The sequence below is a fragment of the Glandiceps talaboti genome, chromosome 15 (assembly GCF_964340395.1).
Source record: "Glandiceps talaboti chromosome 15, keGlaTala1.1, whole genome shotgun sequence".
NCBI classification, from domain to species: Eukaryota; Metazoa; Hemichordata; class Enteropneusta; family Spengelidae; genus Glandiceps; species Glandiceps talaboti.
The window spans coordinates 15,499,338-15,516,590 of record NC_135563.1 but is presented as its reverse complement, the minus strand read 5'-3'; the positions used below and the strand labels follow the sequence as shown (position 1 = coordinate 15,516,590).

Sequence of the window (17,253 nt, the reverse complement as noted above, 5' to 3'; positions counted from 1 at the left end):
ATCATGTCACTCTGGAATTTTTGGAAGTACATGTCGGACATACTACGTACCTTGAAAACAAAAACAGACATATCCACATTTACACGAGCTTGAATTCTCCAAAAATCACAAAAGCAGCAAGACCTCCATTTGACGGGGGGGGGGGGGTTGTTTGACACTAAAAAACAATTATTATTCCCTACGGGAAAGCATTGTAGTTACAGTATTTGGTCCTAAGAAATGAAACGTCGTAAAACCACATTGCTACTTTACGGCGACAATAAAATAAATTCCCCAGAGAATTGTTAATTGGATCGCCTGAATGAAAGTGAAATCTACGGACTCACCCCTCAAGGCTTGAGACAGAGTCACGGTGTTGAATTGTAATTCAAAACGTGTCAAGCTTTCCTCAGGATACCTTCAAATGAAGAACAGTGACATTTCTGCGACAAACTTAAAAAGGCACTTTTCGTGTTTCTATCAATAATTGTTCATTTGACACTAAACGCCATGTCCTGTTGCTGAGAATCTTATCGATATCGGATCACTGGAACAGCGCCATCTAGAGGCAAATATACATCAGTGTGCTTACAGTCTACGATATCTATCTTTTCAACGTATAATTTGAACTTGTCGGATGAGTCTTTTATCGGGTTCAATTTCAATAAAATCTCTATCTCCTCTATAGTTGAAATTAAAATTAAATCTGCAAATTCGACCCAATGCAAAGAGCGACCAAAACAAAAAAAAACGTTTGTCCTCGGGTTCCCCAATGGGACTGCAAATCAGGTTCGTGGGAAGTACGCCTTTAAGAAAGTAGAATAGGCCTACAGCATAACTAATACATGACAATCACGATTCTACTACTTTTTACATTACTTATGGGAGCAGACTGATAAAAAAAAACAGAGACGGAAAAACGCACATCTTTTTATTGGCTTATCAATTCTTAGGTCATGATTTACCGCAACAAGTCTACAACATATATTATATTGGAAGTTTTTTTTTAAAAACACACTTTTGACACAAATTGTACATCAAGGATAAGATATTCATGATATGTACATTTTGCTGCACAGCATACAAATAGACACAACAATCACACACACCCTTATGCACGAGCGCAAAGGCGTGCGAGGACACAGACACGGAACAGACAGACAGTGAACAAACAGAAACTATCACACAAAGTATACTTATTCTTACTGTTACTTAATAAGAATATTTACCTGATGAAAATGATCAGAAATAGCAAAATATTTATCATTTTTAAATACATATTTTATTCCAAAATGTCAAATAAATGTATCAACCTAACATAATTTGACTGAAAGAAGTGCAATGCTTCAATGTGCAGTCTCGCTCGTCAGGTACGGAGTGACGGGCGCCCTCATGCATTGGTCAAAACCAAACCATGTACCACAACCCATTAACTTTTGACGACCAATGCACACAAACATTGGAATCCAAAATTGTAAAATGGCATTGCCTCCTCCTTGAAATACCTGTCAAATAGGGGGCAGTGAAAAATGTCTTCATCAAGACGTTCAAGTCGCGACATTCAAACATCAAATAACTACACACACATGATTACACTTGTCTTGTGGAGTTTCTTCAAACAAACTAGAATGCAAGTTAACGTCGAGTCCCTGTTAACCGCACCTATAGCAGTGTCCATATTAAGGGGCGTCTCCTGTACTTTTTAGTCGATGGTCCCTTAATCGCCCAAAATCGATAGATAATAAACAATGAAAAAGTACAAAGACACAACTCGGCTCAAAAATATAAACGGTCTGTGTTATCGTCGATATTTCAACAAACGGTGACAACTATCAAAAGTTAAATATACACAAACGAATGAACCAAATACATCGCTTGGTGGCGCTCTAACTGACCCGCGTCTCCCCACCTCCTTTTACGCCCACTCCATAATACAACACCATAAGCCCATCCTGTAATATATAAGCAACAGACCAAATGTGAAGGGAAAAAATGGTGCAATCTGTCAGGCAAATGATATCTTGATACTTCTGTGTCGAGCATCATACCATTGGTACACATACTTGCACTTGTATTCACTGTCAGCCAATGATAATATAATTATGCAAGTGGCAAACGGCTGAAACGTGACCACGTTGGAATGAAGTTTTACGTGAACCATTCAAACCATTTCTTTATTTTCACAGCGTATACGATGTTTTATTTACTCTTCACACTTATAAATATTTTAAATGTCTACTTCAAACTTTCCTAATTTGTGGCAGACGTACCTCTTTCCGGCAATGTCTCTCTATCATTTCTAGAGTTATTTCTGGTTCCATAATCTCATCATTTGAAATGACATCGATCTATAGAAAGAAAACAGGTGTTACTGTTTGGCGTGTCGGACAAGGAGCTTAGTAACATTATTTAACATTGGCCGAAAGAGGGCGCAGTGCAGAAGGGACGTCTCTTCTTGCTCACTTTTGCTTGATGCTTGAATGGTCGAGGTACGTATGCACAATCTGCCCATTGAGGACACATGGACGATGTAGTCGAAACACCCCTTGATTATTCAAGATGATCTGAGCATGAGCACATCTGAGCACAGTTTGAATTTTATCTTTCTTCGACAATAATACACGTAAATAGTCGTAGGACAGATATTGCAAAACGTAAACAGTAAGTTCACGACTTGAAAAACACTAATATCAACATTCCTAGCCTGTGGTAGAATGCGTCACTAACTCGATTCTGATAGTTTTCCCTTCGTTATCCGTCCTGTTAGCTTGTTTACGGCGCTGTCGAAATACATCGTTTGCCTTCGTAATCTCGTAAGAAGACGAGGGCTAGGAGGTACGACCAACTAACTATGCATCTCGACAGCGCCGTGGTAAACAGGCCACCGTCCTGCAGACTCCGTCAGCTTTAACAGGGGGTGCACCCCGTTTGCAATCAGAATATATTTGACGAGTAGAAGCAATATCATTTAATACTGTACTGTACCTCACATTTATCCGTCAAATCAAGTTTTCTGGTAAGAAACGTTTGGACATGTCTCACTGTAGCTTTTTTCGTCACTCGGACAAATTTCTTTGCCAAAGGCTGCAAATCGTAATAAAAATAGAATTTATGCATCATAAAAATTTGAACGAAACAAATGATCGTGGTGGTTACACTAGCTGCAATAACTGTAGTTGTGATTGTTCTCGCAATACGTTTTTTTTTTAAATTTGAAGTATAATTTGCATTTTGTATTTTTTTGTCTGTCGAGGATTTGCGAAAGTTCGTCAATAGCGAAAACCCGTGACGATGCTAGTCTACTGTCTAGTCCTACACGGATTGCGATCATCTCCGTCGTTAGAAAGAGAACGTATAGAGAACGACTTCAGGTTGAGTAACTAGACTAGTTGCTACTACTTTACATACTAACATTGCCAGAATATATTTCACTCACGGCGAACTTGTTGAATGCGTGACGTTGAAACAAAAACCTTGTGGAATTACATGTAATATAGCGGTCAAAAAACAACATTAGCTCTGGAAATATATGCTCCGAGAGACAAATCTCCGCTCCGGGGTGAAACGGAGATTGGAGATTTGTCAGAGCGCATATGTCCAGAGCTATAACGTGTCAGCAAGCGTATCATTGGACAGGTTTTAGCAAACAATCGTCTCATTGCGACATATTTAAATATTTTCAGAACATCCGACATCAGTCAAATATCTGAAATCTTATAATCCGCGCCTTTTGGAGAAGTTCCATCTTTGCATAATTTCCTGCTACTATAGATCGTACTGATAAGCATAACTACACACCCATCTAGGGTTTACACGAGTTCCCACGCTACAACCAGGATATCAACGTGCCAACTTGTCATCCACCCCGTTCGTTATTTACACATGTATCAAAATTCCAATACGTCACTGGAAGAGAAGATGCGGCAACTGCCACCATATGTATTCGACAACCCGACAACCAGGTCAACATTTTGTTCTGCAAGTTCGATTAGCTTCTAAACCGTAGAGGGTGTAACCATGGTAACATAACTCTATAGGAGCTTAATTCGAGTAATGCAGTATACCGATGTACACTGTTTATAAGTTGTACACTGTTTATAGAAAGAACTAACCTTAACTGTATAAGTGAGTTCCGATGATGATCTAATTCCAAAGAAATGAGACAAAATGAGAACTTTAATCTAACTTCGAAGAATGTTTCATGAAGTGTGCAACGAGTATACATGTAACCATGGTAACAGTGTCAGCGTGGTTGATGCCACAGACACGTAGACGAACTTTTGCGTAACACCAGTTCTCTATCTGTCGTTACTTGGACTAGGGTGATTAATGACCTCTTCTGCTCAGGGTCGAAATGTTGATCTTAATGGTCACCAACTCATGGTAAAATAATTTGCGAAAACAAACATACTAATCCTTCAAAGTCACCCCAAGTTCCTTCATATCAAATGCAACCACGGCATACCAAATCCATTCATCATGTTGGGTGTTCATTAGTCCTGCTTGCAGACGGAGTAAGTCGCGACTCCAAATCACGTCCCGTACACCGTCTGCTAGCAGGACTAGGTCATCAGAACACTCACGTCAACACCTAGTCCTGCTTGCATACGGAGTAATCCGGGACTCGATTCTGACAATTGTCCCTCCTAGGTGTTTACAGTCAAGTCAGTAATATAGACTCGTGCACCGTCTGTAAGCAGGACTAGTGAACCCCAAGTACGCACATCGTAAGTACAACATGAATACACGCAATTTGGGTATTTTGATTTCTCTACTAATGAATGTTGCTACATTTTGTGGGCCTCACACTTTTAAAATCGGAATTCGATTCTGGCATTGTTCTAAAAGGGACGGTATCAAAATCAAGTCCCAACTTACCCCGTCTGCAAGTAAGACGAGGGACGGATATAATGCAAATACGTATCATATATACTTCCATGTACGGAGATATTTCAATGAACCCAAAATTATGAGAAACGTGTTTATTGAAAATAGTATCTCCAAAGTCTCACTTTAATACAAGAATTGGATTCTATCACAGTGTAGTCTCTAAGATACAGACATTCACGCCATGCTATCCAGCACTCATCAGGTTAAGCAGCCAGATAGCCGGATAGGGCTGAGCAACACGATGTATACAGTCTAGTCACAGTGGTATTGTGATAAAACGTGTCATATTATTTTTGGATTCTGTTTTCCCCATCCGTGTGTCAATATTTTTTATTTGACGGCCTTTAAATTTACAGTGAGCGAAATTCCAAAACTGAGAAGTGAGATAATGTCAGCCGCCCCTCGACACTACAAATAGGCTAGTATACTATGATGATGCCCCGTACCCCAAACTGGGCCAAAAGCACGATTGTGTACACCAAAATTTGTTGTACTTTGTTTTAAGCTGAGATGGAAATACATACTTCTAGAACGCAAACACAGAAGCTGATGTCTTACCCTATATATTCCAACACTAAGGACACGAGACTGTCTTCGATATTTGACATGGTCTGATGTCGCACCTGGGCTGGTTTCGCTAGGGGCAAAAAGAATGGTTATTGGGGATGTGTTAGAGTTCTCACCAGTTGTGGGTAAATATGGTCACACAATTTCTGCGACGTTAGACATGCAGACGTCAACTTCACCCAAAAATATACATCAATTGATCGTATTTGACCCAAGTGACGTCCAGATAACTTGCAGTTTTATCGTCGATTTGGTGATCCAAACGTTGTTTAGATGAAATCTCTTGATACACGTGACATATTTTGACACGTGACTACATCTAGTGGTTAGGATTGCATCATAGGCGACACAGAACGTTTACGAACAGCAATGTACAGGTGTAAAAACATTTCCAATCGCATGGTTCTATTGTTTATACGATATCATGATATATAAACAGCTGAATCTGCAAAGGAAGACAGCTTCGGGACATCATTACGCGACTGTGAGAAAATGAAATAATAGTTGACCGACTGACTTCGAAAATGTTGTTGTTGTTGTTGTTGTTGTTGTTGTTGTTGTTGTTGTTGTTGTTGTTGGTTTTTTTTGAGGAATGGAATTGAATTGAATTGAAAAACACTGAGGAGAGACGCGCACCAATATCATGGAAAGAGAGAAGAGTAGAGAATGTTACCAACACTGATATTATTTTACAATTTGAAAATAAATCATAAACTTACGATCTGGTGGGGGCCACGGTATTCCTCTGGTGCGATAGAAATCCCCCTGTCTTCGTCCTTCTTCTGCAAGTAACACAGAAGTATGTCAGACTCTGTCATTTGCTGAATCTTTCAACTTATCACAAGTTAGTATACGAGTATTACAGCTGTAATCAGCGTATAACTTTCTCCTCTTACTTACATTACTTTACACTACTCTCGTTTGCCATATTCCTACTTGTAGAGGGGTAAGTCAATTTCTCGAAATGGTCTTTTGATGTCCTCCCTTGAATTTGCGTGATTCGGGAGTTTTCTTATTCATACAGCTATGTCTGGATAGGTTGAATGGAGTACTGACCAACCCTTTGGCATAATTAGTCGCGAGGTGTCAACTGAAGTGAACTACGGTATCAACATCGTGACGTATCCGTCATCACCATATAAAAATACTCACACCCATACCTCTTCTGCCTATACATTGTACTCGGTCAAAACATTTTGAACTAATTATTATATGTCTTTGGAGAAACTATAGTTTGGGGTTTGATTTCAGCTGTGATTGAGAAAACTGCTGGTGGGATTCCTAATAAAACCAATGTTTCTTGTTACTCAACAATTCATGGTCATTCTTGAATGTCCTCCTTGGTTAGGCAAGTTAGTTATATGTGTTGAGAAGTGTGTGCAGGTACATTACTTATAAACAGACAGACAGACAGACAGACAGACAGACAGACGTTTGATCACCAACACACGTATCGCATTATCTGTTTGCATCTAATACAATTGGTGTCAATCAACTTATGAGGGATGCTAATACCCTTTACTAACATATAGTAACTTCAAAGTGCCGACACGTGCTCCATTGCGCAACATAAAAGGGACACAGGTGAGCTGTGTGCATGCGTTGGCGAAATTTCCAATTCGTTGTACTAGCGTTATATATATTTATCGTTGGATCAACACATACTTTTTCACTTTCTCCGTGACCTTGAAATCACCGATTTCGAACGCTCCGGCAGAAGGTTACTCACCCCACACTACACAACAATGATTGATACCACAGCTGTTGTTTCTATTCAAGTAACAACTCAAACTCGTTCTCTATTAATCTGTGTAGTACCCCGACAAACAAGTTTGAATGAAGTACATTAATTTTTGTAACCTCCATTCTAATATTAAATACAGATCACCTGAAAAAATATGCTATTTACAGCTTTCTTTATAACTTTTTGTTTTTTAAAATTATATTGTTGTTTCTGTCAAGAAAGAATTGTACCCATGATAACTTTGGGAACCTGTCCAGAAGTGTTCATTTGTATCAAAATACAGGGTGATAACATTTTACATGTACATGTACATGGCCATGTACTTTGTTATTACTGCGAAAGTTCGCTGGGTTCATGAAACCCAATGTCTTCTGAATGAGAAGCTCTCCTTCAAACGGCAATAAATCATAATTTACATCTAATGTCATTGTAAGTATGTTGACATTATAAGATTACGTGTAATCCAATGTTATCACTTACTATCACACGAGATTACAACACCATTTCGTAAAGCTCTACAGCCAATACATATGGGGGGGTACTTAGACTACACACATGGCCATGGGGGGGGGGGGGTATTTACATACACTACATAGGGATGCATAGATTGCTGTGTTCCTTGTCTACAGGCTAAATATAATATTACACATGTACACATGAAATATATTTCCCTGCCTTTATGGAAAGAACACAACTGTCTTATAGTATAGAGTATAATCATATTGATATACTAGCAGACTGAGTATTCGTGTGCTATTTAATTTTTCTCCAGGAAAACAACAATCTAAACAATAATAATGTGCGTCCCCGTGCTTATAAGTTATATGTAGACTACGACATGGGTGAACGGAATCGCTAGGACTGTCCTTGGCATTGTACAGTTCATGTAGTTGTATATGTCGGCCATAATATCTAGAGTTCATTCAAGAAACGCAAGCTCTGGTAATAAAAGCTTCGTTCCCAGTTGTATGTTGGCAGTTTTAGTTACACTGTGATACATTTTAACAAAGTTACATTGCAATTAGATACATATGAGGTAAATTTAGGAAGCGATGTAACAATTTGGTCTATAAACAACAAAGTTATTTTTATACGCTACCTTTCTCGACCCGTGGCAGAAGTTTGTGTACGATGTCTTGCATGGTCCGATCCAATCTGAAGAAATGACAAAGTGATTTATATACGATTGTTAGTAAAGTAAACGTTAGTTGCGTCACTTACGACTCTCGCTGAAAGAAACCAGATCCGGATTTTGATGAGCGCATGGTTTTATAAAATACCTCCAGTCCTGCCAACGATTTTCCTTGTTCTCCATGACTAAGGCGTTGAGTTCCATGTGGTGGGTAGCTTTCCCTTTGGGTTATAGGAGCTGGGTTTAGACTACGGTTAGCAACTTGCTAACTGTAAGGTGAGCACGAGACTAACTAGAACTTGATTTTGGTCCCTGTTGGACATAAAAGTGGGAGGGGAATATCGGTTCATTCTCCATGTGGTACCCGTTGCTATGGCAACGAAGGCGGACAAAAATGTTCCATTGTATAAATCGAGCACGATATTAAAGATACACATAGTGATTGGGCCGAGTGTTGTGTAGTTCGGCGTCACTAGATGTGTTTGGTTTAACCCTCATCACTCAACACTGTGTCATCGCAACGCGTCACTACGGAATCCAAATAAATCTAGCATGTGGTCGGCCATGTGAAAAGAGTTACGTCGATGTAAGTTGAGATGATATTAATAACAATGGGGTGTGTTACTAAATCTGAGACAAGTCCAACTAAACGAAGAGAACTAATGTGAATATTTTTTGGAGGGATCACCCAAAACTCTCAACCATTAACAGTAATATAAGATTTTTTACGTAAAATGTACCGCATAACCGTCTTGCCCACATAAATCACTATCCAATATTATGGCAATAAACTTATTTTGGTGTTGCAAGAAGCTCTCCATACCAAGACAAGTAAATCATCAGCCACACTACGTACGTATAAGTTATAACACAAATGGGATTCGAAAGGAGTGCAATATGGTAATGAATTATTTAAATTCGCCTGAAAATGTCCATGTATATCTACATCCACACTCACACTGTTTTGGTATTAGATGTTTCAAATTAGGTAACATGGAAAAGTTGACGACAAAAATATGGCATATTAAAGAGGATGAAAGACAACTCACCGGATACTGTAGTACGGCCATGTTTCGTGTATCTTCGTATTACACTTTGGGCAGTAAAGACTGATTTGTATATGTTTTACTATACAACTTTTACAAACTGAAAATAACCACAAATGTTACAAAATTATCACCTATGAGTACTCAGAACTATAAAAAAAAAAATTAAAAAAAATAAAATAACTGAATATGAAGTATCAATTTTCTAAATATTAAATTTATTTTGGTTTTGCGTGCAAATCTGCTTTTCAAATTATTATATTTGTAAAATACATGACGTGTCGAATTTTAAACAAATTCTTTTGTCTCGTTCAGCACAGTACAAACCGAGCTTTACATGTAACATATACTGTATTTGGAAATCTGAAAGGGTTATTATTTCCGTTACTGTGCGGATGTTCTGATTTAGACACGACACGGATGAGATTACTTCTGTGTATCCAGGAAGAAATACTTTATTAACAGATGGTGTATCATTGAAAAGACAACATGTGGCTGATAACACAGTACATGTAATATTCAAGCAGGAAACGGGAAGAGATAACTGATAAGAGACGATTTTAGACAAAAGTGTTTAGCGCCATCAACGACGGATTTTTGCAGTGGAGATATCATTACACGAATGTGAATCCCAAATAGAAGAGCCCCACATGCAGAACATCTCCTGTGTTATTTAACCATGACAAACGACAATGAAAGCACAATAATATTTCTGTATTTTTAAGAGAAATAAATTTAGCAGACAAAAAGTGACGCATACTTACATGTATGTAAACATTCTGTTATCGTAGAAGCATCTACTAAGTATCCGTTGCACAGGTAACATGTGATGTAAGGATTCAAGTCCGTCAATTTTACTATCTGGGAGAGCGCCTTCAACGGTGACTGAAACGACATAATAAATCCTTCGTTTGTGTTTGTTTGTTTCATATTAGTTTTTGAAAAGAAAATAAATTGTTTATTGTTTCATCAAGACACAACTAGTGTGGATGATAAATACGGCATTTCTTGAAAACTTAAAAAAAAATATTTTGCAAACATTGCCACTTTGCTATAAATCCTTTAACACGATCATCAACAGTCCAATGTATATGTAGATAAAATATGGGAAGTCAAGCAACACAGACACACACAGACACACACACACACAGACACACATACACACACACATACATACATACATACACACACATACATACATACATACATACATACATACATACACACACACATACATACACACACACATACATACATACATACATACATACACATACACACACACACATACACATACATACATACACACACACACATACATACATACATACATACATACATACATACATACATACATACATACATACATACACACACACACACACACACACACACACACACAGTATATATAGGAAAGGAAGTTGCAAAATAAAGTTTCTTTTTTATGAGCGTTTAAACCAGATAAATTCAAGTTGGAATCTTGAATATCCAGGTCTTTCGCCAGTGCATGCATGACACAGTGTATTTTAAAACAACAAAAAAATGCCTTTAAAATAACTAAGTCTAACATATGTTATGTATTATCTAAGCTACATATGTTACTACGATGAAATACAGTAATGGTGACAAGGGCTCTCACGTTTCTCAAATGTTGAGTTACATGATACAGCCTGGATAGACACAGGCCATACTCTCATCACGACATTAGCGCCACCAAGTGTCGTCAATTCGAACTTACCATTGCTAACATTATACACTGATAAAGACATATAGAATCGTTGACAAATGCCGTTATTCCAGTTGTGTTCAGTTCTGCATATGTGTTCGTGCGTATGTGATCAGGACAGAAGTGGACTACTACTAAATGGGTCATGATCATGACGCAGTGCGACATGCAGCTCCAAGGACATCTCCCGTCCCTGACTTTTTAGTGACATACTAGTCTGTATACAGTCTACATACTACTGTAGTAGTAGTCTTGTTCTAGACCTCAGGAGCGGTAAATCTGAAGTATAGGTCCAACATGTTACGACAATCGGGCAACTCAGTAATACACCCATGTCAACATATTGGAGGCCTACTCACACATTCCACAATTTTTAGTATCGCACTAGGTAGTACCATGGTAGTACTACTAGTATTGCACACAATAATAATGAAACTCTACAACTGTATCCCGTATGTAATTTGTAATACACTGATCGAGACTTGCCGTGTTTACGATCACAGACTGCACGGTCAAACCCAAATGCCAAGCCTCTGGTGAGGTCTCGGTTCTAGGATCCATATGTAAGTTTGATCACATACACACGAATACATATGCAGAACTGAACACGAATGGAATAGAGAGGCCACATGACAATGACATGTGATATGGTATGCCATGATAGCTAGTATTAGTAAATGGGGACCCCACAAGGGACATGTCGTACCCTAGAAAGGCAGACTATGCCGTCTGAATGAATTCAATATTCAATATATCAGCCATACGATCGTATCGGACCCCTGGATGTGACCTGAATCTACGACTCGGCTCTGGACTCAGCTGGGCTACACTAACTCTCTTAAAAATCTGTCCGTTGGAGTCCTTAAAATTTGCGCTGTTAGACAGCAATATAGGAAACGTAACTCTGACTATGGTACCGACTCTATACATGGCATGACCGATCAAATCAACGCATTTACGCTAGGTCCGTAAATACGGTAACTAGAAAGACACGCGGGAAATACACCACGATCAGCTGTTAAAAACACTTACCTCCATGTTGTCTATGTCAACTCATTTGCATCTAATGCATATTAACTTACCCATAATGCCACTCTATCAAAAGACAGAAGCGAAACCAACTCTCAAAGTAGTCAGTGTTAAGATCGATGACAATAGACAACAAATAAAGAATCTAAATATAAACATGTATAGTAACAGATTGATTTTTAAAAACAAATACATTATCAAATGTCTTTATGTATAGTTTGTTTGCATTCCACCATTGGCGATTATTTGTACAATGTACCCATGTCTATCTGTCGACTGCCGTCTATAAGTTATCGCTGGTATACTAAGTCTACTGACTAGGGCTGACAGTCTGTGCTTTTACTGTAAATTTTCCTCTATATTTGGTCTATCATAGGCACGGCTTTAAAGTATTTTGCTTGCGGAACGACGAACATGCTTAGCTATATTTCTTAAATTATTTAAATTCCTTCTTTTTTCCACACTTTTGGAATTCCTAGTTCAATGTCGCGATGCTTTCATTCTCAAACTGGACTTACCAGTAGATCCAAAGCCTGCAGTCGAGTAAATATACATTCAGCTCTTATATCGATCAGTTCCCCTTAGCTGTCTCTCTTTCTCTGTGTCTTCTATTTTAATACTGTTTACAGAAGTAAAACTCCACGTTCATGTTTGTCTGTCCTTTTCTCTGTTTGACATATCCCCCTTGAACTTCGAAGTTGAATGCCTCGCCCTCACTTCTTCTCATGGTCCTCTACATTACGTTCACTATTAAAGAGTAAACAAATAACGACCATTCACATATACAAAACTAAACATCTCAACATAAAATACTGAGTGTACGAATCATTCTTGGATTTAACAGAACTGTGCCAGGCTTAGTCTGATAAACCAAGGACTTGGGACTTTGGAGTATATAGTCGTCGAAGGGCATATAATACCCCATTTGATAGGACGACTTGGCTGTGGATTCAGTATCTACATTTTGTATATAGAAAAAACTGAACATTTATATTTATTTATAGTCTCGTGCTCAGCAGTAACATAAAATCGAAGTTTCAACTCCCAGTTTCACAGTCACGTGAACAGTCATACGTGAAATTATGACCAAATCTCTATAATCTCTGCAAAGGGTTACATTAAAATAAACTTATATGCTATTCACCGCCATGAATTATTTCTCAATGATCAAACATAACATCCCCAACTGAAACGAGACAGACTTGTGTATGGTATTACATAACATGTTTCGATTTTATAATTTCTTCTTTGGTTGATTATTCAAGGTACTAAGCTCATTGGTTAGTGAGATTTGTTTATTCTCTGTCAAATTATAGTTGAAAGTCAAAATTAAAGTGATCAATAATTTCTACGATTTTACTGATTCTGTATATTAAAAAAATGGGGAAAAGCACAAATAGTACAAATTTTGTGTGAAGGATGTGGCAAAAGTCAGGAATAGGTGTTATACTGTCTAGTAGACTTACTGGGAAAGATGTGGTCAGATTCAAATTTCGGGGAGTAGGGTACTTTATTATCGATCCAATATCGATTAGAAATCAGCCACACGGATTAACTAGATTCGTTGGCAGTCTGTCAGTTATTCACAGAATGTCACCACCGAGCTGAAACTTATAAGACGGTTTTGTCTCCCTGTGTATCTGAAGACGTGACTATGAAGATACCAATACGATATTTTGGGTTGGTCTTTATCTGTGTTTTCGTCGTTGTGGCTGTCTTTGAATTCAAAGGTACAAGTAAGTAACCATATCTTCAAAAACTGAGATGTCTTATGGTTAAATTTCTTAATAATCTAATCGGTAAACCAGGCACTATCAATAGATACTTTATCATAACAGTGCAAGTGACAAAGTCGTTGTCGGCAGTCTATCTCCATTCTCTGCATTATAGGGATGGGTTACAATTTCCCACTTTATCATGATCGTCTCAAACACCGCCCGCCCCCAAAAATAAACAATTCCTTACTGGTTGGGGACTGGATGTATATTTTTTAGCAAGTTATAGGAATAACAGCTTATTGAATCATTGATAGTCAACATTTACTAGTGTCACTAGTACACACTAGCCCAGGATCTCAAATAGCTCCACCTGTGCCCCTGAACACTTAATAACTTTATAGCATAAAACTCTCTCCCTCCCTCCCTCCCTCCCTCTCTCTCTCCCTCTCTGTATGTATGTATGTATGTTTATATTTATATTAGGTTTATTGCAAATATGCTAAGGCCTTAGCCCATCGCACAACAAAATATACAAAACAAGATACAGAGAGTGAAAGAGTTACAGAGTGGCTACGAATTCTTGACGGCATTTAGAAGACTTATGTATAAATAGTGCTAGTTTAAATTGAACAGTATCATTCTTACAAGACAGTAAGAAAAAACATTTCTCTCTAGTTGGAAAGTTACAATATTTATCGGGAATGAGTGCATGTCTAAATTTGTCATATAAAGGGCAAAATAAGAGAAAATGACACTCATCTTCAACAATATACACACCACGCCCTTCACAGTATGGGCAAAATCTAAGATGAGCGGGAATTGGGGGTTTATAATGTCGACCAGCTTCAATTGCAAGCTGGTGACTAGAACAACGAAATTTGGCCAAATCAAACTTAAATTTTGGAATAGTAATACATGAAAGGTACAATTCCGGTTGAAGTAAAGTTTTAAAATTAACATATGAACGTAAACGTGGGCATTCATGTAGCGATGCCGACCATTCCTGCCTGTAACAATCTTTTAATCTTTCAGAAAACAATTCCAAAAATGCTCTATTATCTCCTACTTGCTGTTCAATCCACACAATTCCAAAACCGTACCGAAATAATATTTCACGAATTTTTGTTGCCCATGTTGTTCTACCCGCTACGTCTAAGTTTCTTAACATTTCATAACAAGCTTTGGGGTAACGAGTATTCTCCATTCCCAATAGTTTCAACCAATAAGAAACACAACGCTTCATATACATACAGTACAGTGGAAATCTTCCACATTCTCCTAGTAGTATGTATGTATGTATGTATGTATGTATGTATGTATGTATGTATAATTATGTAAAGATAATATTGTGTGTGTGTGATATTTTACTTTATAATCTGTGGTCAAAATATAAAGAGTAAGACTGTCTTTTAATTCCTTACAGTTATATTAATGTCAAATACTAGAAGCAAACAGTGGCCACTGAAACCATTGTCAACTGATGGTAATTTAAAAACACACAATGGGATAGACATTGACACTTTTACAAATTACACGAGGAGAGAAGACGTCAAACTCGCTGCTGAATTTCGGTCTCCTCGACCCAAGGTAAGAGATTTGATTCTGATGAATTTATAATCATATGATGTATAAACTGACTGTAAATTCTTGTGAGTCATTATTTTTCCACGTTCGTAGAAACGGGACAAATAAGGGGGGGGGGGCATATTTGTAGTGTACACTTAATGATGCAACAGTTTTCCAAAATATGGAATTAGAGAATTTTAACCGAACTTAGGAACCTAAATTTGTTTGTTTGTAGAAAGGTGGTGGCCGCATAGGTCAGAAGGGATTTAAACTTATTAGCTTGTTGTCTTGTTTGCAACAAACAAGCAAACAAACAAACAAAACGAGTCGACAAGAAAGGCTCCTATGTGAAAACTCAGACCACTAAAACTTAAAAGAATTCTTTAGTTGTCTAAGGTAAAATACTAGTAGTCACGTGAATAATACATGTTTGTTGGTTTGTTTAGGCTCCTCTTCTTTACTTACAGGATTTTATGCTTGATATTCAAGAGAAAAGACAACAAAGAATTCGAGAAACATGTGCGGAAATGAAAACGGATGCGCCTGGAAATACTTTCTATCATCAACCAACAATACAGAATAGCAATTGGTTGATGTATAATGATGTATATAGCTTTGTATTCTGCCCTCTACCGAGGATAGGCGCTAAAAGTTGGAAGAATGTCATCATGAACCTAACTGACGATACAAGGATTGTACAACCTAAACAGCATTTGACAATACTAAACGAACTTTCTTTAAAAGAGAAAAATAAACGCCTGAAAACACATACAAAATTTCTTTTCGTTCGAAATCCATTTGAACGTATTTTGTCGGTGTACAGGAGTAAATTCGAGAATCCTGACTCCAAAGTATTTTTGAAGTTTCATGGGGCAAAGATTATAGCTCGCTATCGAGCTAATCCGTCCATTGAAAGTCTCAGAACTGGTCGTACACCGTCATTTCGCGAATTCATCCGATACCTGATCGACCCATTGAATCAAAAGTCCTTCAACAGGTATTGGGATTTTATGCATAAAGTTTGCGCCGTCTGTGAATACTCGTATGATTTTATCGGCCATTTTGAAAACTTACAAGCTGAGTCCAACTATATTTTGCACAACATAGCAGGTGACAAGTTCTCCTTTCCAACGCATATCGTAAATGCAACAAACAGCTCAGATATCAATATCTATCATAAGTACTTCTCGCGAATTCCAATGGAAGATATTGTCAGACTTTATCAAGTATACAAAATGGATTTTCAATTATTTGATTATTCATTTCCGTATGATTTGATTGATGGGATAGAGAAATCTTAAAGCTGGAGACAGAGGTTTGTTGTATATTTATCGCAAGACTGAGATCTTGAAATAGAGTCAGTTCCTAATAAATACGAATCTCATCGAATATATACTTTGTCGAGACATTTCTAACCCAGAGACTTGTCGATGACTTGATTCTGCCAAGAGACTCGTTAGTTTTCTAATCTAGGGATCCTATCGCACATAGTCTGGAAGTAGTGTAAGGTATCCCGTGACGGGGCGCCCTCACACGTCGGTCAACCCTTAGGAGGCCGGTGGATGTGGAACAACAGGACATATCAGTCTAACTGTTCGTGTTAAGCTGTCAGGTATCGGGTGTATTTTGTCTAATTTTTACCTCCATTTTAGCCTCGTAAACTGATTTTATCATTTTAGTCACATAATTTCATGGATTGTTATTTCTCTTTCGCCTTGTACAATTTGTAATGTTTACCATTTTAAGCAAGGAAATTATTGTAATTGTTATTGTCATTTCAATGTAACATTGTAAATAACACTGAGACGTATAGTAGTATGCCTTTTCAGAAATTATATGATCTATTTATTATCATT

At 37.7% G+C, this 17,253-nt stretch overlaps 2 protein-coding genes across 2 annotated transcripts; one reads left to right on the top strand and one right to left on the bottom strand.

Annotated features, from left to right (window-relative positions):
- Positions 1-1,335: 1,335 nt before the first annotated feature.
- Positions 1,336-12,122, bottom strand: LOC144446258 (polycomb group RING finger protein 6-like). Its single transcript, XM_078136011.1, has 10 exons — positions 12,117-12,122; positions 10,123-10,243; positions 9,362-9,458; positions 8,280-8,335; positions 6,156-6,218; positions 5,428-5,506; positions 4,092-4,122; positions 2,965-3,063; positions 2,250-2,327; positions 1,336-1,931 (listed from the first exon to the last, which is right to left on the bottom strand). The coding sequence occupies exons 1-10, from the start codon at positions 12,120-12,122 to the stop codon at positions 1,866-1,868; spliced, it is 696 nt and encodes a 231-aa protein (XP_077992137.1). The 3' UTR covers positions 1,336-1,865.
- Positions 12,123-13,767: 1,645 nt separating this feature from the next.
- On the top strand, positions 13,768-16,698 carry LOC144446257 (carbohydrate sulfotransferase 11-like). Its single transcript, XM_078136010.1, has 3 exons — positions 13,768-13,849; positions 15,255-15,418; positions 15,865-16,698. Exons 1-3 carry the CDS (start codon positions 13,768-13,770, stop codon positions 16,696-16,698), a joined length of 1,080 nt encoding a protein of 359 aa, XP_077992136.1.
- The last annotated feature ends 555 nt before the right edge of the window (positions 16,699-17,253 follow it).

Bases quoted from the DNA above. Each gene is read 5' to 3' on its own strand.
- LOC144446257 (XM_078136010.1), top strand. From the start codon at position 13,768: ATGAAGATACCAATACGATATTTTGGGTTGGTCTTTATCTGTGTTTTC. The intron at 13,850-15,254 runs GTAAGTAACCAT...AATTCCTTACAG, and splicing joins CTTTGAATTCAAAGGTACAA to TTATATTAATGTCAAATACT. The intron at 15,419-15,864 runs GTAAGAGATTTG...CTTTACTTACAG, and splicing joins TTCGGTCTCCTCGACCCAAG to GATTTTATGCTTGATATTCA.
- LOC144446258 (XM_078136011.1), bottom strand. The intron at 8,336-9,361 runs GTGAGTTGTCTT...TCATTTCTTCAG, and splicing joins TGGCCGTACTACAGTATCCG to ATTGGATCGGACCATGCAAG. The intron at 3,064-4,091 runs GTTAGTTCTTTC...TACGATTTGCAG, and splicing joins AACTCACTTATACAGTTAAG to CCTTTGGCAAAGAAATTTGT.